Source organism: Tachysurus fulvidraco, chromosome 19 (assembly GCF_022655615.1).
Source record: "Tachysurus fulvidraco isolate hzauxx_2018 chromosome 19, HZAU_PFXX_2.0, whole genome shotgun sequence".
Taxonomy (NCBI): Eukaryota; Metazoa; Chordata; class Actinopteri; order Siluriformes; family Bagridae; genus Tachysurus; species Tachysurus fulvidraco.
In genome coordinates, this window is record NC_062536.1 from 7,636,709 (window position 1) to 7,658,677 (window position 21,969).

Sequence of the window (21,969 nt, forward strand, 5' to 3'; positions counted from 1 at the left end):
TCAGTTCACCTCCGCTTCTGGGTCCTTTTAAGGGGTCTCAGATCACATGGTTTGTTCACAAATACACACTGAACCGCTCTGAGAGCGTTTGGAGGGCTCAAACGAACTAGGTGTGAAAACACCCTAAGTTAAGTCGTGACACAGAGATTGGCCTCTAACGTCATATAAACTATTACATTAAATTTTATTTAGATTTGACTGAAGCAAGTTCTGCTTAACAGACACTCAATTTTTTGACTCCAGATAATGAATCAGTAAACAGTCTGTTTGTAGACATTCAGGCAATTGTTGCATCACAGGAAAGGTGTGTTCATCTGCTTGCTTTTTACCCAAATTGAACCTTCTAATAACTACAGCCAGTCCTGACGAAGAAGCTTCAGATTTAACCAAAAGGCCTAAATATACCACTCTCCAAGGAAGAGTAATGTGTAACCAAACACTACATTAAATTTAATCTCTAAATTCATCTTACACGATCTTATCTACATGAATTGTTTATACTAAGTTGCATATTAAGTGTTACATATTAATCTTAATACCACTTACTGCTTAATCAGTGTTTACACCACGTAACACTACCAACATTATGTTGAACATTAAGATGCTGCTTTCATTTTAAATGCTTTCATTTTAAATAATTTCCTTATTATTCTTCCCTGAGCTCCAGTTTCTCTAAACACTTCATCTTGTTTTGTGTTTTTATCATATCAACACCAGAAGATGTCTCAATAACAGAGTTGACATACGGGTAACAGGGTTGATGACAACAACAAACTTTAGCATAGAAATGTTTACAATAATGGCCCCTGTGCTGCAAATAGAGCACTCTTTGTTTTCTATTGTATACACAGATAGGTGCGTTAGTTCTTATTTATTAAAGGTGTACCAAAGGTCATTTTGGGGCAAGTCGTTGCCTAATGGTTAGAGAGATTGACTCGTAATCCTAATCCTAAGGTTGTGGGTTCGAGTCTCGGGCCGGCCACAACTGAGGTGCCCTTGAGCAAGGCACCGAACCACCCAACTGCTCCCCGGGCACCGCAGCATAAATGGCTGCCCACAGCTCCAGGTGTGTGTTCATGGTGTGTGTGTTCACTGCTGAGTGTGTGCACTTTGGATGGGTTAAATGCCGAGAACGAATTCTGAGTATGGGTCATCATTTGTCATGTGATATAACTAGAACAAAAAATTATTTTCTCTTTAGGTAGCAGTGCCAATTTAGTCAATTTAACTAAAATAAATAAACATATAAACATACACTATTTATTTATTTATTTGTTTATTTATTTACTTATTTAAAATGTGGTAACCATAGTGATTTAAGTAATATATGACCTTTAGGAAACAAACAAACAAACAAATAGACAGATAAATAAATAAAGCAAATAATAATAATAATAATAATAATAATAATAATAATAATAATTATTATTATTATTATTATTGTTGTTGTTGTTGTTGTTATAATAATGATCATAATAATAATTCTTTTTCTTCTTCTTATTATTATTATTATCATCATTATTATTGTCATTATTAATATTAATGTTATAATAATAACATTAATATTAATAATGACAATAATAATGATGATAATAATAATAATAAGAATAATAAGAATTTATACAGCATAAATAGATGAGTACAAAAGATTTTTATTTTTTTATGATTCATTGTTACATAAGCATACACTACTATATATATATTGTGACGGTTATAATCTTTCTGAATAGGGATGTACAATTTTCTTTATTATTTATTTATTTTTTTTATTATTGCTACTACAAATCTATTTATTTATTTATTCAATGTCATATCCTACTTAAATTACTAGTTACTACATTTCAAATAGAGACGTCTCTCCTAATTATTATCATCTCTACTTTAAATGTCAACCTTATTACTGTACATCCTGACTGGGTTATCTTAAGTAACATTTTCCCGCTTCCAATGTCTGTAGCTTTTACTGATAACCAGTAAAAATATATGTTAAAAAACATATCACTGTTATCTATTTTATTTTACTTTCTTACTGAATACTGAACCATTTTTCAGAGCTTGTCACTGTCTAATTGGTTAGTGAGCAGCTCTGGCTGTTAAATATTTTGATTAACATCTTGTACGTTCCACTGTGAGTCATATTAAAATTAAAATCATTTACTAAGTGGAAATTATGTGTAGAATAATCAATCCAAACTGCGGATGAAGGTCATTGGTCCATTGGGATTACTGGCAAATGTGAGTTTATTTAAGAAAGATATTTCTATATTAAAATAGAGGATAAATGGAGAAATAACAAAGTAAACAAATGTCACACAGCTAAGGCTAAGAAACCTACACATGGACAGAAAAGCTGTATATAATTATCAACAAAATATTGCTTTATTATTGTGTGTGTATGTATAAATATCCGGTTTATGTAAATATGCATGTATCTGGGAGAATATCTATACAGTGCCTTCTGACCTTCTCTCATATTATCAAATTATAAATTGTACACTGAAATTGAATTCTGATGGATATTTTATTTAAAAACATTAAAACTCAAAATCAATTATTGGCATTGTGTTTTTGTTGGGAAATATATATATAAAAAATAATAATTAAATATCTAGTTTGTGTAAGTATTCAACCGTCACATATTAATATTTGGTCTTTGTCTGTATGAGAGTGTGTGATACCTTCAGGGGGCTGTAGCAGTTTGTTGTTCTGTGCACACCAGCCAACAGGATGCAGCTCTGCAGTCATGACGTCACACCAGAAGTCAGCGCTGCGCTCGTCGCCGTAGCCACAGTAGCGCAGCAACAGCAGCTGGCCGCATGTCGTGATGACGGTAGCCACCCAGTATGTGTCAGCATGAGTCCTATCGGCCACCTCCAACTTCATCCCAGCCTGGAAACTGCTCTGCAGGCTCAGTTCCACCTGAACAACCAAGAAAAGATTTCAGCTTCATCTTATTCCTAAAATGAGTGTATAATCTCAGAAATTATGTCATATCTGTGCCGACCTGGGAAAACCCTTCAAGTGGTGAAATTTTCACATTTGCATCTACAGGCTTTTCTGAACCGAACTGGATTTCCCTTTTGCATGCATTTCAACCACACGTAAAGTTTAGACATTTTTAAAATCTGGTTACTCCCACAAGAGAAAAAGGAGAAAATCACATTTAAAAATTCCACTTTGAGTTCAGAGCAGGAACCTCACAGTCATTTCGACAGCTGTTATCTGATGTGGAACTGAAATGATGAAGAATGGCAAACAGGTACCCAACAATCTGATCAAAGCATGAGATTCTCACTGAACCAAAACAGGTTTAAAACATTAAACAATAGGCAGACTACTGTGAATTATTATTATTTTTTTTTTACTATTGTTAAACTCCTTAGCTACTGTGATCTTTACAGGAAGCCACACTGTAAATCAGGGGTGTCAAACTCAAATTCACAGTGGGCCAAAATATAAAACTGAGATAAAGTCATGGGCCAAACAGAATATTTATTGAAAAATTAACTGCAACTGATATGTAATGTTCAACCTTTTTCATATGGAAACAAACTTTAGTTTTGCTAGAGCTTCAACCAGAGCTTGATATTACAAACACATAAGAAATTAAATTTGAAATAAAAAACACAGTGGTGTTCATTTCGCAAACTTTGACCATACACTTTTTGACAAACTCTCCCTCATTAAAGGGCCGGGCAGATTTTGCAATCTCTGCTGCCACAATAAAGCTTTACAGCCTTTACTGCAGCTTCACTTTTTGATTTTACTTTTATGAACATAGTCTGCCAGGAAACCAGACTTTTTTTTTCATCTCTTTTTTTTCCATGCTTTACATCCGGGTCCTTATACTTCTCATAATGTTTCGGTTCATAGTGTCATCTTATGTTATATTCTTTCGTTACAGACACGTTAGCTCCATTAGCACACAAGACAAACAGGTCTGTCCTTTATATTCGTGAACAGATAATCTGCCTCCCTCCTGTCTTGAAAGCTCCTATTGTCCATCTTTCGTTTGGCCATTTGGTCAAGAGGACACATCACAGGGTGTCCTCTTCTCTTAGGCCTTTTGGTTACTAAAAACTGTTTTAGTTAGACTTAACTGTTAACTCTATAATTACTACAAAAACACTGAGAAAACTCCTCAGACCTGGATGAGAATGAGCAAACTTCTTTATTGTGGTCAATCTGGCAACAATCTTTTAAGAGAAGATGCCAAGTTGAAAGTAACAAATGAAAACCCCCAAAAAGAGCATGTCATGCAAAAATCAATCAAGAAATGAATTAACTTACCCGATGTGACTGTAACACGGTTGTTAACGACTGTCAACAGAGAATGAGGTGTGCTTGCTGTTCGTAACTACGTGTCAATACAGTGGCAAGGCATACTGGGATTTGTAGTATAAGCGGAGCATGCGGCTAGTCAGCTGTAATGCACATTTGATATGATCTCGCTGGCCAAATATAATTACATATTTCATCTACAGCAATATCAGACAGGTTCCTCTTCGAACCTGCTACACATTCCTGTGCTTAATGAGTTCTAACTGCCATTAATACAACAACAACATGGGAACTGTACTGAATCCACTCAGAGGGCGGTAGTTTTATCTGTGTGTAGCACATGCTCTTTCTGTGACCGTTTGTCATCCCTAGTCTTGTCATTTGAGTGTCTCCAGATAGTACCATCTGTTTTCACTTTAGTTCCTAGTTAGTATGTCTGTTTATACTCATCTGTGTAAAGTCTTTGTGAAGTATCATTCAGTATATATGTCAGTTTTGTCTTGATTTCTGATTGTTCTTTGATTTATAATGGATTTGACATTCATTATGCTGCCTACCCATGGAGTGACCATTGCTCTGGACTTTCACTATGATTCTTGAATTTTTAAATCCCTATAAACCTCTAAAATCATGTGCGTCTTTTTAACGTGTGTTACAGGTACGAGTGTAAGTGTAACAAGTAGCTAAGATCAGTCTGCAGCTACACTGTGACCCTGATAGGAATAGAGCACTTATTAAAGGTGAATGAATGAATGAATGAATGAATGAATGAATGAATCGGGGGAATTTGGATCTTTAGATGAGATCACAAGAAACACTCACAATCTCTGCTTTTGTTTTATGAATTTCTTTCCGAACTTAACATTTACAAATATTGCTTTAACCATGACTACCGAGTTTGTCTCTTTCTATGACTATATTAGCTGAGCAGCACCAAGAATTTCTAAGCCATTAAACCCACTGTAAGCTGCACAATTAAAAGACAGACGAAAGATTCTTAAGGCTGCAGCTTATGATGGTGAAACATGCCTATTATGTGATCAGTAATGGATACACTGTGGTTGTTTTTTATAGACAGATTTGGCAGAGAGGACCAGCACACTTACACGGTGTACTTATATAGCACGAGTTCCTGATAAATAGGTCAATGGGGGTATGAAACCTTTGTGGAAAAACCTCTAACCCAAGGCATAGAAGAATCCTGTGAATTCGTTAAGTCATTCCTGACTAAAACCGGGTCGGCTTAAAACTTTAGGTCAACCCCACATTTGTCCTCCAACATTTCAGTTATTAAAATGCAGCTTCATTTTTTTTTTTGATAAATGAAAAGTGAAAAAAAAATGACAAAAAAAAACACTTCCTTTGTCTGACAATATCTAGTGAATACAGAACTGATGGCTGCAGCGTGTGTTTTGATCTGATCCTGGATTACACTGAGACTGGTTTCCAAATTCAGCCGACCTTTCTCACCTCTATAATCTGACGTGTGTGTGTGCGTTCATGCGCGTATGCGTGCGTGTGTTTGTGTGTAGTGAGAGGAATGGCTTAGCAGCATAGTGCTTTCTGTGCTGTGTACACTAGTCAGAACTTACATGTTTGAATGAGGTGTGTGCAGCTGCTGTGGCTCCTGTTTCTTCCAGATACTCATCCCAGTTAAAATCCAGTTCCTCTTCTCCACACTCCATATCTGAGAGACGGAGAGAGAAAGACAGGGAGAAAGTGATCATTTGGACAAAAAGAGAGAAGGAGAGAAAGAATAGAGAGGGTATATAGAGACATGTAAAAGAGTCAAAACGAAAAGAACATTGGTTATAAATAAATAAAGCGTGAAAAGAAGCAAGACAGTAACCACACTACACTACACTACCGTCTATCTGTGAACTATCTATTACCCTAATACTACCCTAACTACCCTGTACTTCCTACACTACCCCAACCGTTCTTGTCTTTCTTCTTTTTACGAAACAGTGTAAGGGATGTGGGCAGTGCAAAATCTCGCAAGCCACACATGTTTATCTATAAGTGCTAAGCCTAATGATGCACCCAACTGTGACACCCAGCATTAATCACACATTAGTCTGGAAAGGCTATGATGGTAAATCCTCAGGATTCCTAGCCACTGTTGAAAAAAAAAAAAACTAAATAAAGAAAAATAAATAAATAATTATTTTCCATATTGAGCTTTTCCTGCTGATTTTTTATTTTCATTTTTAAATATAAATAAATATGTGTCCTGTGATGCACTGGTGCCCTAATGCAGCATGCATTATTGCCTCACACAACAGGACAGGCTCAAATAGGGTCATCTCATAATCTTAGCTATTGATTTATTACTTTTTTAAACCATTTATTAAATTATTTAGAAATATCACTTAATCGTTTATCCATGACGACCGGTTTTGTGTGGTAGTGAAATGTTGCTAATGGTCACATTCAAATAAGCCATATTAAAATGAACAGTGTTTGTCCTTTTGGGGAGACATGGTGGCTTAGCGGTGAGCACATTTGCCTTGATCCCCTGAGGTAATTGGGATGCACTTGGGATTTCAGAACAGCGTAACAGATATTGCGTCATCGGGCAGGCATGGCCTATTTGATAATCTAACTCTAACCCTAACCGTAGTTTTTGGTTGTTTATTTGTTTTCGAAAACAGCTTAACTGTAAGATAATAAAGCATAATAGTTATGAAATACAAAATCTACCTGTATGACTCTTCATTATCCATCGAAGGTATGCTCTATTTTTTTGAAAGAGGGTGTTTTTCCAAGACCTCTAGAAACACGCCCACTTTACGTTGTGCTAACGTGGAATTTAGTGAATGCCGAGGTTAATTTTCCAACCTACACACTGTGTGTATGGAGTTTACATGTTATCCCTATGCTTTGGGGGTTTCCTCTGGGTATTCTGATTTCCTCACTCAGTCCAAAGTTATGCATGACCGCCATCTCTAAATTCTCTATAGTGTGTGTTTGGGATTGTGCTCTGTGATGGCCGTCCACTCCTCTAAGTTTCCCATTCCTTTGGGCTATGAGTCTCAGGGGACAGATAGGTTCCACAGATGTGTACAGAAGATTGATGGTGGGAGGTTCTATTTTAGTCTTTTCAGTTTTTTGACATGTAGCATGAATACAGGAATTCAGAGATAAAAATCAACAAATTTCCCCAGCCATCTACTTTCAGTCCACAAACTTAACAAAGTGTCATGTCATTTCTTAAATGACATACTTTCTATACCATAAATGAATCCTAACACTAACTACACACCAATCAAGTGTCTTAATTTTAAATATAGCCCCCAGACTCATAATTATGTCTATTTTGTTTACCAGTTTTCTGGATTTTCTAGAGTGGTAAACATTTCTTAAAGTGTTTCCATATTAAAAAGTTTTCATATCACTCTTCATGCGAAAGATTATTTATATGCTAAACATTTACAGTTTCGACTTGGAAACCTGACAGACAAGGATATACTGGCTTTGACGTATTGTCTAGTGTATATCTATAAGATGAATATCTATGTGAACAAACAATGCTGCTCATGTTGTTGCTGCTTCTGCATATATATGCAAGGTCACGCTTCAAGTATAAACCAGGCCTCTCTGTTTCATGCTGAGTTGTTTCCCACAACCACTGTCAGGATTATTTCCCTACAATAACACACCCTGTCATGTTTTGTTACTTATTTTTGTTTGAAGGTGGATATGGCAGAACATTTCCAGAGCATCACAGTGCCTCCACCGGCTTCCCCATCTCCCATAGTGCATCCTGGTGTCATCTCTTCCCCAGGTAAAAGAAATGCATGCATCCACTCATGATTCATCACAGCAGGTCACCTTCTTCCATTGCCCCATGGTCCAGTTATAATGCTCATGTGCACAATGTTGCATTTTCGGTGGTGGACAGAGGCCAGCATGCTCAATCTGTGGCTACGCAGCCCCATACGCAGCAAGCTGAGATGCACTGTGGTCCTCAAACCTGTTTATCATAACAAGCATTAACTTTTTCAGTAATTAGTGCATCAGTAGCTCTGCTTCGGGATTGGACGAGACAGACTAAGCCTTCGCTTCCAGAGTGCATCAGTAAACCTTGTTATTGTCCCTGTCACTGGTGAACTTTATATAAAGTTTTAGTTTAGTAGAAGGCAACAAGAAACGAAATACGTAGGCAATGAAACACTATATATTTTAGGTAGCTTGTGAGCAATATTGTGATAGACATTCAATGAGAGTTTCGATTTTAAAATCACCTCTGTTGTTTTTTTCATACATGCCTCATAAATGCAGTGATGATTCAACTTAACTCGAATCAAACCGAATTCAATGTAACAGTAGGTGTGCGTAGTTAAAGGTTGAGACTACCGCAGGTAGGTTTATCAGGTGTTTAGGTATTAGGTACATCCCCTGCCCACAACCCTCAACAGCGGGAGAGTGCATTGTCATCTTGTGCAGGAACTGTCATTTCGTGACTGTTTTAGCTGTAAATATTGCTGCTTCCTGTTGGTCTATGACAGCAAACACACCAGTTTGATGACATCAGCACAATGTGATGTTTTGAGTGTTACATTTGATCGTGTGTTTGTTTTCAGTGATACTGAAATGGCGGTATGCCGGACGCTGGTACACACGGTTCTAACACACACAGTATCAGTGCTTGACATTTAAAACACTGCAGAAACTTACTGCCCACTCTATTCTCCGGTTCCACTATGTTGTAGGTGTTGTGGTAAAGACTCTGGACTTTTCTGCACACAGTCTGTGTGGAGTATTCTCTACCCCTGCATCACCTGACCATGTCATTGCTACACACTCAATAGTTTTAGTTAGTTAGTAGTCTGTTTCTTAACTCAGCAATAACACTGAGGTTTGAAGTAACTCAGGCTTTTAAAATACAGGTAAAATTGGCTTTAGCCTTGGCCACAGTTTTCCTTTTTTTTTTTTTTGCTCTTAATGCGTAGCAAAAGTGTGAAAAATAGGGCCTGTTTTGGTTGACACTTTAGTCATCCATAATTTTAAAAAAGGGTGTATCTAAAGTACTTAATGCTATGGTTGGTTTTGTTTTCTCAGTTATACACCACAGAATTTCTGCATGCTTGCATCACACCCTTCAATACATAAGCAAGTGACTGGACAAATTACCACTTCTCCTTCTGTCAACCCCTCTTATAGTTATAATCTCATTACATCATTACAGTGGTCATGACATGACTGGGTATAACAAGCCTAGGCTCAAGGTGTACACATACACACTCACACAATTCCTTCTGCACATATTATTCCGTGGTAGCTGTTGTTTTTTTGTTGTTGTTGTTTTGTTTCTATTTTTGTCTGTTATTGAAGTATATATCTGTGTCTGTTCTCATTGGTATCACTGGTACGTGATAAGTACTGTAAGAGCCAAAAGTTCTTTTCCAAACCTGGTTAACAAAATTCTTAAGCATCAATAAGATCATTCTCTGCTAAGCATTATTCGTAGTTTATCTAGAACTACAAATAAACAAGCATCAAATCCTTATAATTCCTGAACAATATTTAGTATTTCATATTAATATTTAATATCTTATTTACTATTTTCTGTAATATGACCAAGACAAACTAATCGGTTTTACTAATGTAAAATTATTTGTAAGAGTTCTTGACTAATCACTATTCTGATTGGAGTCTGATTGGCGCACACACACATTGGAACCTCGGGCAGACGTTGAAAATGTAACAAACTTGACTGACATCTCAAATATATACTGATATGTTTAAGTGACTGATAATTGGTTAAGAGGTTCCACTACATTGAGAAAAGAAGCCAGGCGTATTGAAAAATCATGTGTTCGGGAGCTCACTGGTCAATATACCGAGAAATATTTTCAAACCGTCATTCGACCGGTGACTCCTAGTGAATCGGTGCGTCTGTATGAGACCTAAAATGACAGATTACACAAAAGCTTGTTGTTTAATGAACATGAATCTTTTCTCTCATAAAAACAAAGCGTAATTTAATCTGCTATAAGAGCCCAATGAAGTACATGCAGTTCTATCACCGATGTCTCTGGGGCTTTGTACAGTAGGAAGCTGATCTGTCCAGTGAAAACAGTTTGCATTAAATAAAAGAACAGCATAATAATGCAGTGCGATAAAGTATTTCATCATTTGATTTGCTTGCATTATTTCACTGACTGTTGAATAGAGACGATTGTACATGTAACATTTCACCGGCAGATTACAGGACTGACGCAGGTCTTAATGAGTCACTGATTTGAACCGCTATACTGGTCTCAATTTCTGTTTGTTACATGAAGAGAGTATCACAAGTTTGTGACCTGTTTGCGTTTTATTAACCAAGAATCAGGGTCAGAGGTCCAATCAGGGGTCAAAGTACAGGTGGACAGGGTAATTATGGACATATCTGAGTTTCTAGGTCAAATACACAAGTGCTGGTCAAAAGCAAAGGCTATGATAGGCTTAAAAACCTACAGTATGTGACTTAAACGTATGTGACTTAGGCCATGTCCACACTAAACCGGATATATTTGAAAACGGAGTTTACGTTTAAAAACGCTCCGCTTCCACATTACCATTTTCAAACGTTTTCCAAAAGTTGCTCATCCACACTGAAATGTATGAAAATGCTTACATCTCCCTACTGCGCATGAGTAAAGCTTCGACCTGCGTCATTCCGCTAGGCGTTTATTTACTTTCAACTGCATCACATGACTAAAAATGCGTCATAGTATTCAAAAGCCTCCGTCTTCACAGTCCACAATAAGACGCGAAGACGGCGTTTTCAAATTTATCCGCTTTGGAGAGCGTCTTCAAACAGCTACGTTTTCGTTGACTTTAAAACGCCGTCTCAGTGTGGACGGAAGGCCAAAACGGAGAGAAAAATATACGTTTTCAAACGAAAACGTATTAGTTTGGACATGGCCTTAGACACATGAGTATAATTAGACATACAACAGGTGATCACAATAAGTAACAGACTAATGAGAGAACCTGAGAGAAGGAATCATGATTGTATCTGATTAAATAAAAAGCTCAATACTGAATTACAGTGCTCTGGATCAACTCTAAACCTTTCAAGCAGTTGGCTGCTTTTACTGTTTATTTATACATCAGATGATGTATCAGGTTTCATATCATCCCAGAAAGATACACAGCCACTCCTAATCTTCAGCAGTGTACACTACACTTATCTAGTGCCTGATAAACTGCCAACTACATGTAAGTAAAAAAATGTGCTTTCATATTCACTGAAAGCGGCTGAGAATTCATACAACGCTGCTCTGGAAACTCATAATTATAACCTGTTTTCACGTAAACAATAAGAAACTAACAAATTACCCAGCTTCTTTTAGTGTATGTCCATCGCTGTAAGGGATGCTCAATAAGTTATTAATGACTGACATGTGCTGTTTAACTGTTTAAGGAATGCATGTCTGTGAGACTCGAGTTTTCATGGCAGGAGAAAATGGCACTTTCTGGTTCCTCTGTAACGTGAAACAGCATTTTGTGTCTCAATAACTCTGAGAGAGAAACAAATGTCAATTACAGCACACTTTAATTTGTTATAAAACTACACTTTTAGTGTAATAACCTGGTTATTATTAGATATAGATTATGTGGAGCATCCAACATATCACTGTTTATGAGCTCACCGTTTATGAGCTGTTACATGAACCTCAAAGTATCACAACGAGTGTGTTATTATACTGCAAAAATATTGTTTATGTTAAATAAATAAATAAATAAATAAATAAATAAATAAATAAATAAATAAATAAATAAATAAATAAATAAATTCAAATAAATTCAGTCCAAGACAGGAAAATAAAAATTATTCGGAGGGAGAAGTATGCAGCAAAATTTACAGTTCTACAAAAGTTCTACAAAAAAAGTAGAAGCAAAGAGAGAGCAAAGAGAGTGTGAAAAGAAATAAAGTGAGAAAGAGAGAGAGAGAGAGAGAGAGAGAGAGAGAGAGAGAGAGAGAGAGAGAGAGAGAGAGAGAGAGAGTAGACTCTAAAGTTTTTGTTTTTGTTTTGCTAACCAATTAGAGTTTTGTCTTTTACATGTTCAGTACGTGTTCAGGTTTGTCACAGAGTAAGGCGGTGATTTGAATGCTAGGTCAGGCGAAGCAATTTATTAAAGGAGAGGTAGAATAATCCGAACGTAAATCAAACTCAGGAATGGTAGACCAACAGAGGTCAGGTGATCAGCAAACAACACAAACACAAACACACAAAACCAGGAAGTGGAACATGGATAAGAAGTGGTGCATCGTGACACAAAACACACGTTGCGGTAAAGTCTAAACAAGACAGTAAGGAAGACGAGGAAGACACACGAGGAAGACGACAAATGACAGTATAAGGGCGGGGACAGGACCTGTATCAAAACAAAAACACACGTGGAAACAATGTTGTTCACCTGGAAGATGAGATTCCTGACAAGGTGTATCAGCCTCACCTGAGTGACCGTGTTCCGCTCTCCCATTGGACGGGCTCTGTGTGCTCCTCCCTGCTGATGTCATCATGAGTTCGTTATGAAGGCTGTTGCCTTGGAGACGGAGAGTCTTGATGACCGTTTCCCACTTTGTCAGCTCACAGTGATTCGAGGCCTGCACTTAAAAAACATTGCAGTCAAGAGTCAGTTTAATCAATTTAATGACTATATACTACGTTCCCAGAAAACTACTAATTTCATTCTAAAGGAAGTTTAATGTGTTTAAGTGCCATTCAAAACAAATTCAAATGGATAGTCATCCAGAGATGTCATAAAGTGTTGAAATGTGATTCTGGTGACTCAGATGCCACTGTAAATGCAGTTATGCTGCAGATTTTACAGCATTACAGCAACTGTACACAACCAGTCTGACTTCAAATTATACCAAATCCATACGAAAATCCCCAAATCCTGATATTCACAGGGATTTGATAAAGACTTCTCCTCTGTATCCCATCACAATACGATGATAATTATATTAGTCCTTTGCATAATTATATAGCATTAAAAACTCCTTGAGGTCAGTCCGTGTTCAGTGAGAGACTGGATCGCAATGTGTTCTGAATGAAAATAAAATCAAGACAGAGTCGGAGTATATCTTGTCTCTGTCCTTGACTCTTTGGTTTAATATATAAATATAGTGCGGTATAAATATAGATGTTGTTCCAAACTGTATTTCATTTTCCTTTTACTTGGCTGCAGCGATTATGCTATTAAGTGAATCCTGGTACTGATCATGCTCTTCCCTGTGGTTAGTCTTTACTGTGTGGGGATCGATCATGAAAAAGTGACAGTGATTATTAATCAAGACAACACAATAAATGTGTGGACAATTTATTTCTATTTTTTGGGTGATGGAACGTAACACACTGTAATCCGGGACCAAACCACAAAACATAAACCGTATAAATAGTCATAATCTTCATTTTAAAATGTTTTGCGTTCATTTTTAATATTACACCGGCTTTAGATGTGGGAACGTATGGCTTGCACTTATTAAACAAATGACACACGTGAGTCTGAAGCCCTGAAATCTTATATTCAAGGCCAAAATTTGTACCGACAAGTTAGATAAATAGATGGCTTTATATATCATGTAGCGTGTGGAACGACTGATAACATTAAGGCAAAATGGTTAATAAAAAGCAAAGCGAGTTGCCCAGGGTTGTTGTGAAGCTGTTTTAGATGCAGAACTTACTACAGTCAGCTAATGGTTAAGTGGGTGTGTGACGTGTTAATAGACGTTGCCAACAGACTGGCTTGGAGACTTCTGTAATTAACCTCAGTCTCTCTGAATGGAAAATGTTAATTCCCCAAGATTTGTTAGGTTGAAATGACAATACATGAGGCATTAGTGTGAGAGTGCAGTGTGTGTGTGTGTGTGTGTGTGTGTGTGTGTGTGTGTGTGTGTGTGTGTGTGTGTGTGTGTGTGTGTGTGTGTGTGTGCACATTAAGTGAATGCTAAAGCCTCATTTGAAATTGCTCCTACACTCAAGTTTACTATTCAGTATAAGTGCAGGTCTTTATAGAGCACTGAGCAATGTAACAGAGCAGCAGTGAGGGAAACACTGGACAAAGGTCAGATAAGATTTAATCACAATAATCTGCCATTAAATATAGTAAAACCGGCCTGAAAGTAAAGGAATGGTAATGATGTTGATACACAGCTAACAACTGCCTGGCAGGTTTAGTAGACATGAAACCCTTTTAGTTTGCATGTAAAACAAGCGTGTGGTCAATAAAAACAGACCCAAAATGCTACGCAAAAGGTTGTTTCAAAATTCCACAGCTTTTAATATCATTGCCAAGTACAGGAAATATAATCTTTACTAATAACGGTTAAAGCACAGTCTCTAGAATTTGTAGACTAAGATGGCACCTTTCTGTGTTTGTGTATTTTTGCATTTCAAATATAGTTCATTTGGGCAAGAGCTGTTCAGCTGAAACTCATATTCACACTTTGTACACCGTATAAACACTGTGTACCATTTTGAACACATACGTTACACAGGAGAGGAGATGATGAAAAATATGCGCTCGTATCTGGTTTTGATGAACATGGTCAGTATGCTTTGGGAAGCTTCTAGAAAGAGCTGGGCATTTCTCTGAATGACAGCTAAGTTACTTTTGGTTTCATTCATGGTACACAATGAAACATAACACAATGCTGCCTGTCCCGCAGCCTACACCATGTGAATAAGGTTACTGAACAACAACACAACGCCAGCTTTATGTTCAGCTGCTACTGATCCTCATGGAAAATAGGTAGCATTACACCATTAAAGTGTAAATTTGTATACACTTCTGTAATACTGAAGAGGAGAAGCGATAACGGCAGCAGATAACTACATCCTAAGAGTCATCCTCAGTGATGGACATTTCGCACATGGGCTGTGTGCCAAACCGCAGTCTACCCAACCAAACATTATGGTAATGCACCAATGGTGTAATGGCTATTTAAGCATCCAATTAAACGTGCACAATGCACAAAGTATTCTCATTGAATGTGTTATCTGGCACTTACAGTCATCAGGTTAATCCATGTGGTGATGAAGGACACGGTGCAACACATGCTGCCACAAGAAGCTTGCAATTTATCAGCTTTAAGTACTGTAAGACTGTATCTTGCAAGTACAATGCAAGTAACATACTGTAGTGCAAGGCTGCCTTTAAGTACCATTCCTCATAATTATGCACATAATGTCAAGTTACAAATAAAGACTTGGATCACATCCTTTACCACAGTCAGACTGTGGTAGAATGATAGCCAAAGGCTTGCTGCTCTTAAGGCAAACATTCAGCAGGCTCTATACAAAGGGTTGTTCTGAGAAATCCCCTCATTCCCTGGGAATTTTAAATACTCTGTTACTTACTCATCTTTCCTGATGACTACTTAAGTTGTCAAAATGATAATACACATCCTTATTCCAGGTAGTTACCCATACTGTTCTGTGTAGTCACATATACAGTCCACATTGAACACAGACTACATCCGAACACATAAGCAGCAAAGACTTTAATGGGTAATTGCATCCTTGAACAGGAACAAAATGATGAAGGTATAAGACACATTTCTGCTTGTATATGTATGTATGCCATACTCTAACTAACTAAAAAAAAAAAAGTCGCTCTGGATTTCTTAATATTAAGAAACATAACAGCATTACAATGTGTTCTCATACAATCCCGTTGTAATGAAATGGAACAGCAAGTGAAATTGATTAAAAAAAAAAAAGGAAATTAAATGTGAATAGAAAATCTTCTGCCACTGATTATTCAAATTGTGGCACTGAGCTGTTGCGCCAGTGATCTTGACTACTTCGCATTGACTCTGAGCTATTGATGACGAAGGACCACATTTACACTGACACTGTAGCTTCTAAACTGTGAAAACAGGGGCATTTTTCTTTCATTTTTTACTGCAGCATACTGTTGTGCGGTATATCTTATGCTTTTTGCCTTGGTTGTCTTTATCAAAATAATGAACCCAAATTTTACAACCAAATTGTACTTATATACAAACTTATATACAATATCGTTTGTGTAAAAATAAATAGACAATACAACATTTAAACTATATAAATTTAGTTGACCTTTATCAACATTACGAACACAAATTTTACAACCAAATTGTACTTATATACAAACTTATATACAAAAACATTTGTGTAAAAATAAATAGACAGGACAGCATTTAAACTATAGAAATACTATTTATATAACTGGATTTATAAAGCATTTAAAGTCTTCACTGATAATATACTGTAACTACATGGAAAGCAACGTAATTTAAGTTAAGCATTAACTTAACTATTTATATTTGTTTTGGAAACGGTTCTCCACAATTAGCACACAATATCACAGTAAATAAAAGGCAGGGTGTTTATTTAAACCAACCTCCCAGCATTACAAATAATGAGTACTGGGTAATAATGGGTTATTATGGTGCCACCCCAATGAGATTTTTCTTTTTTAACCCAATGGGTGAGGTAGAGGGAAAAAAATAAAACGGCAGATGCTGTATCAAAATTAGCTGGATTAATAGTTGGACATTTCTCAAGTGAACTTTTAGTGAGTTTGTATTAATAGAGAATTCAGGAGTGTGTCTTTACTACAGCGTTATTTAAAGAACTGCAAAACACCATCTGGACCGTCGGAGATTAATGAGTACTCATTTGCCAAGAAGCAGTGTTTATAACAAAGTGTACTCATTTTAATTTGTCATAATTCAAATCTCTCTTGATCTTGACTTTAGAGAGCAACATTTAAATTAAGTTCTCTTGTTCCACTCGGATTTTCTGTACATTCCGAGCTTCGTGGACTTTTATTAATGAGCTCCATGATGGCGTAAAGACTTTTTGCAGAATTTCTGATTCTAAAATGAAAATGTATTTCTTTCAAATAAAAGAAGGCATAGATCATTAGAAACTGAGCAACGAATGAAGAATTTCCATGTCAGCTAGACTAAATCTACAGGTTTTGATTATGGTGATTAGGTCGCTTGGGAGGTACAGTGACTTTGCATGAAGTCAACTGGCACAAACAGGAATACATTGAGAAAGATCCATGAAATTTCTGTTATCCTGTAAATAGATTCTGTGTGAGTAAGTGTGTGTTTTGGCTGCCATTTCCATGGGAAAAATCACTCTCTGTGGTTTTAGGTCACACTTCATCAGAAACAGCCTGAGGATTCTTTATCCAGTTCAAAACAACACAAACCTTATTGGCCGTCCATCATACAGGGAGAAAGTCAATGAAGCGAGACGCCATCGACGTTACGTTCAAAACATTTCCAATTGTATGTGAGTTCAAATCTCTGAAAGTGGCTGTTCTGGCTCTCAACATCAACCGCTCTGTGTCTAGATTCTGTCTTTGCTTGTCACTTTGGATAAAAGTTGCTGCATAATATCTGACTCAGAGATAAATATTTGCCTCGTCCAGAAGAGTAAAAGAAAGGTTTCTAAAAAATTCCACTTAGTCAATAGTAAAACACCCAATATATGGTTGGGGTTTTTCTTGGGTTATTTGATCTCATTTTGCTTCTCAGTAAAATTAGCCCAATCACAGCTCCATTGTGAAAGCAATCAATGGCCAAAGTGTTCTATTATCTGTAAACTATATTATGACATTTCAAATGCAAGGCTATTAGATTATTCAAACTCTAAAGATTCAGTTTAAGTTCAATACATTCGTTACTGTAAAGCATGATACAAACTAATATAAAAAAAATTAAGTAAAAAAACAATGAACTAAAAAAATAAAACTCAAAGAAAAAGAAAAAAAAAGATACCTTGTAGAGATTCTGGTGAATAATCTAACCTAATCTCAGATATGGCCTGTTTCAGAGGCCTTACGCAGCTTTTGAGATCAATTAGCTCTGATTGCACCAGATGCTCTGAATGCAGTGTTTGTGTGTGTGTGTGTGTGTGTGTGTGTGTGTGTGTGTGTGTGTGTGTGTGTGTGTGTGTGTGTGTGTGTGTGTGTGTGTGTGTTTTTAATCTGAAATGCAAGTTTTTTTTTAAAGATTATGCAAACACAACATAGTGCTTTCTTTCTTTGCATAGTAACAAATGTCTTTTTTCCAGACTTTATTTAATAATCTACTTTAACTACACCACTCTGGGACAAGTGAAATATCTGATAGTGTATTCTGTCATCTCTTTCTCTGAACAGGAAACAAAGTATCATAAATGTGTTTAGCCTGAAATTTGCATAATGCTGTTTTTCTGCAAGATTCACCCCACACACACACACACACACACACACACACACACACACACACACACACACACACACACACACATATATACACACAAAAGCACACACATATACACACACCCACACACATATACGCACACACACACATACACACACACACACACACACACAAAAGCACACATACACACATATACACACACACACACACACACGCACATATACACACAGACACACACAAAAGCACACACACACACAAACACACACGCACGCATGCATACACACACACACACACACACACACACACACACACACACACGCATACACACACACACACAAACATAATAGCTCTTCTAAGTCACATAATGAAAGTCGATCTGTATAAAAGGGGTCTGCCAAATGCTGTAGATGTAAATGCAAATGTAAAATCAATACTCAAAAGACTCTTCATTCTTGTGGGCATATCATTCGTGGGCGTGTCTCATTCCCATTTCTTTCTAAAACATAACTCTATTATTGCTGTTTAGGGAATTGATTAGCTGACTTTTTTCTTCCAGTTTTCTGTACGGTAATTAAGTTTCATTAAAAAAACAGAGAGTTTGCTGGTAACATGGTAACTGAGGAAGGTAGAAACTAAAGGAAAACCACCAACAACAACAACAACCAAACAATCGCTCCTAAGAATTTTCTAAAAATCTTTCTTTTAGATTTGTTGAGTCACAGCAGCATAACCCAGTTACATAGAATGGAAAATTTTATATTTTATTTGTCACTTACTGACAAAACCAGAACAGAAAATGATATTATATGGCATTAGTAATGGTGTATAAGCTTTAAACTATATTATATATTTTATATAGTAAATTCCCATGCAGTTCAGTCAGATGTGCTATATATAACCACATTAACTTTACATGTAAAAAAAAAAAATTACAACAACCAAATTACCAAACCTCAGCCAGATCATTTAAAAGATAGCCAGTCACCCAATCTCCATGACCAGAGGACAAACGATCTGATTACTGGACCTCATCACATTACCACAGAGTAAGTTTCGCAATGTTACAATGTGCAGTCTTTGCAGGTTTCAATTCCAGACTTTAGATTCACTTTCCTAGATGTATCACTCATTAATTATCGTGTTCACCGTGATTACATTAATAAACATTAATCTCAGTAAACCGTTTTAGACCTTTTATGAAACGTCATTTCAAGTTGTAAGTTGTCAAGATGTAAAAATAATTTGCAGAAGTGAGTCAAGGCTTGTAGACCAACACCAGGCTGTTGAATCGTTTAAACCAGGCACTTCTTTCAATTCTCTCCTTTCTGTTTAAAGGTGATCGCTCTGCTCACACTTCATATTTACTGGTTAATGCCGTATCCGTGCGAAGGGACACTATATTTCAACGGAATTGGTTGTGTTTAAATCCCATGACTGCCGAGGCCTTTAATCCTTAACTGCTCAGCTGTATGCTTGGGACGAATCGGATTGGATTGGATGTCACCTCTCTTGGATAAAACCATCTGCCAAATGTAAAATGCTTCGACTGAAATTGAAATACTGAGAGAGGAAGAAAAAACCTCACACATCATAAAAGAAGCACTTCCTAGGCCGACAGAACGAGTGCAGGTGTATGTGCTTAGAAAATCGAGAAAAAAATTTAGAGGAATTTTTTTTTTTAAAGCATCAAGATATTAACAAATAAAAATGCAGTTATTTTAAATGCAAAGCATAAAGTTGTGGGTGTGGGTGTGAAGGGAGGAGTAAGTGTGTGTGTGAGTGTAAGTGTGTGTGTACAGTCTGCAAGGCAGTAGTAATCATGTGTGGGGGTGGAGTAAAGAGCGTGTCCTTTACAGGTGGCGTTTAAAATCTTCAAACACAAAAGCACGGATTCTGGGTTTATGTTCTGGTTTTTGCTTTGGTTTTTCTGTCATTTACTGTAATTGTGAGTGCAATTTAGAAGATATAAATTAAGCTAAGTGGAATGTTTTCTGCCTTCTTTTGTAAACATTGCTGTAATTTTAAGGTTTACAGACCATTAAGCTCATTTACAATGTCAACTGCAACAATGTTAACTGATCTCTATCAAATTTTATAGTAATATTTACATTTACGTTCTGTTGAACGTGAGTCAACACTGAAGCGGTAACAGTGTAAGAGTTCATTAAACATTTAAAATGACACAGTACTGTAAGACTTCAATCATCCTTGTAAGACTGAATGAAACACTACAGCGTCATTCCGACTGCCGTGTGTACTGTACTCTATCAGAAGGTGCCAGAAGTATTATTTCATATATTTTGAATTATATTCATTCTTCTTTTTTAAACAGGACACTTTTTATTTTTCTAAAGCGTGAGCTTTCTATAATCAGGCAGCATACATGACATTTTACTTGCTTTGTTATAGAAAGGTAACATTTTTTTGTTCATGGATCATGTGTTCAGAAGGATATGATTACGATTTCAACCTTTGTTCATGCTCGAAATGGATATAAAATTTATTTGATTACATTTAAGAGGACTTTTTTTTCTGGATGTCTACAATTTTACAAAATTCTCCAATATCTGAAAAAAAAAAACAGATCACATGTCCATGTGTGTGTGTGTGTGTGTGTGTGTGTATAGACAATGATTAGTCGGTGTGTACTTTTTTTTTTAGTCGGTGTGTACATATTATTAAGAGTCTGTACACTGTACGCACGCGCGCGCGCGCACTCACACACACACACACACACACACACACACACACACACACACACACACACACACACACACACACACTTTCAAACTATTGCAGCAGAAAAAAACTCCCTCGGCTTCTCCTCGCCTTCATTTCGTATTTTATTCATTAAAGGTGGTTATGGGGCAGTTAAAGAAACAGAAACTGTCCTTTTCACATGCGCTGCTTCATTTTTTCTCTCTTCAAACATTTCGTGTGCACTTTAACCCACCTGAAGCCGCCATGTTTCCGCGGATTGACGGCGGTGCTTTCGGACTGTTAAAGAGTCTCTCTCTCTCTCTCTCTCTCTCTCTCTCTCTCTCTCTCTCTCTCTCTCTCTCTCACTCTCTCTCTCACACACACACACACACACACACTCGCGCGCGCGCGCACAGGGAAGGTTTCCACCTAACACATTTAATTAATTCCTATTAAGGACGCGAGGGAACTTTTAGGCAATTTACACCATTATTCCGTCCTTCGAAACGAAAACGAGGTCAAAACTGCGCGTAATAATGAAACCATTCCAGCTGCCCGAACCCCACACAATACGCTGAAACACGCACAACACAACGCATAATGAACTGTAGACTGATTTCACACCGAATGGTCCACAGTTCCATCCCGAGTGCTGTCACATTTCCTCCGAACCGAAAGTGCTCACGTTCTCCACACTGGATCCTAATAACAACACGATTTCTCACCATGGAGCGACTGCGGCTTGAGTTCTTTAGTTGTTTAGTTCTTTATTTCGGAGAAGG

At 36.9% G+C, this 21,969-nt stretch overlaps 1 protein-coding gene across 3 annotated transcripts in view; it reads right to left on the bottom strand.

The window, feature by feature from the left end:
* The window catches only part of sfmbt2 (Scm like with four mbt domains 2), a 55,058-nt gene that overhangs the window by 32,697 nt on the left and 392 nt on the right, over positions 1-21,969 (bottom strand). For 2 of the 3 annotated variants that reach the window (XM_027153920.2, XM_027153918.2), the window contains exons 2-4: positions 12,736-12,886; positions 5,874-5,968; positions 2,679-2,919 (exon numbers count right to left, since the gene is read on the bottom strand). In XM_027153920.2, the coding sequence (XP_027009721.2) occupies positions 2,679-2,919; positions 5,874-5,968; positions 12,736-12,886 (487 nt within the window). Of the gene's footprint in view, positions 1-2,678; positions 2,920-5,873; positions 5,969-12,735; positions 12,892-21,969 lie in introns of all 3 variants that reach the window. The other variant, XM_027153921.2, reaches the window with a different exon arrangement.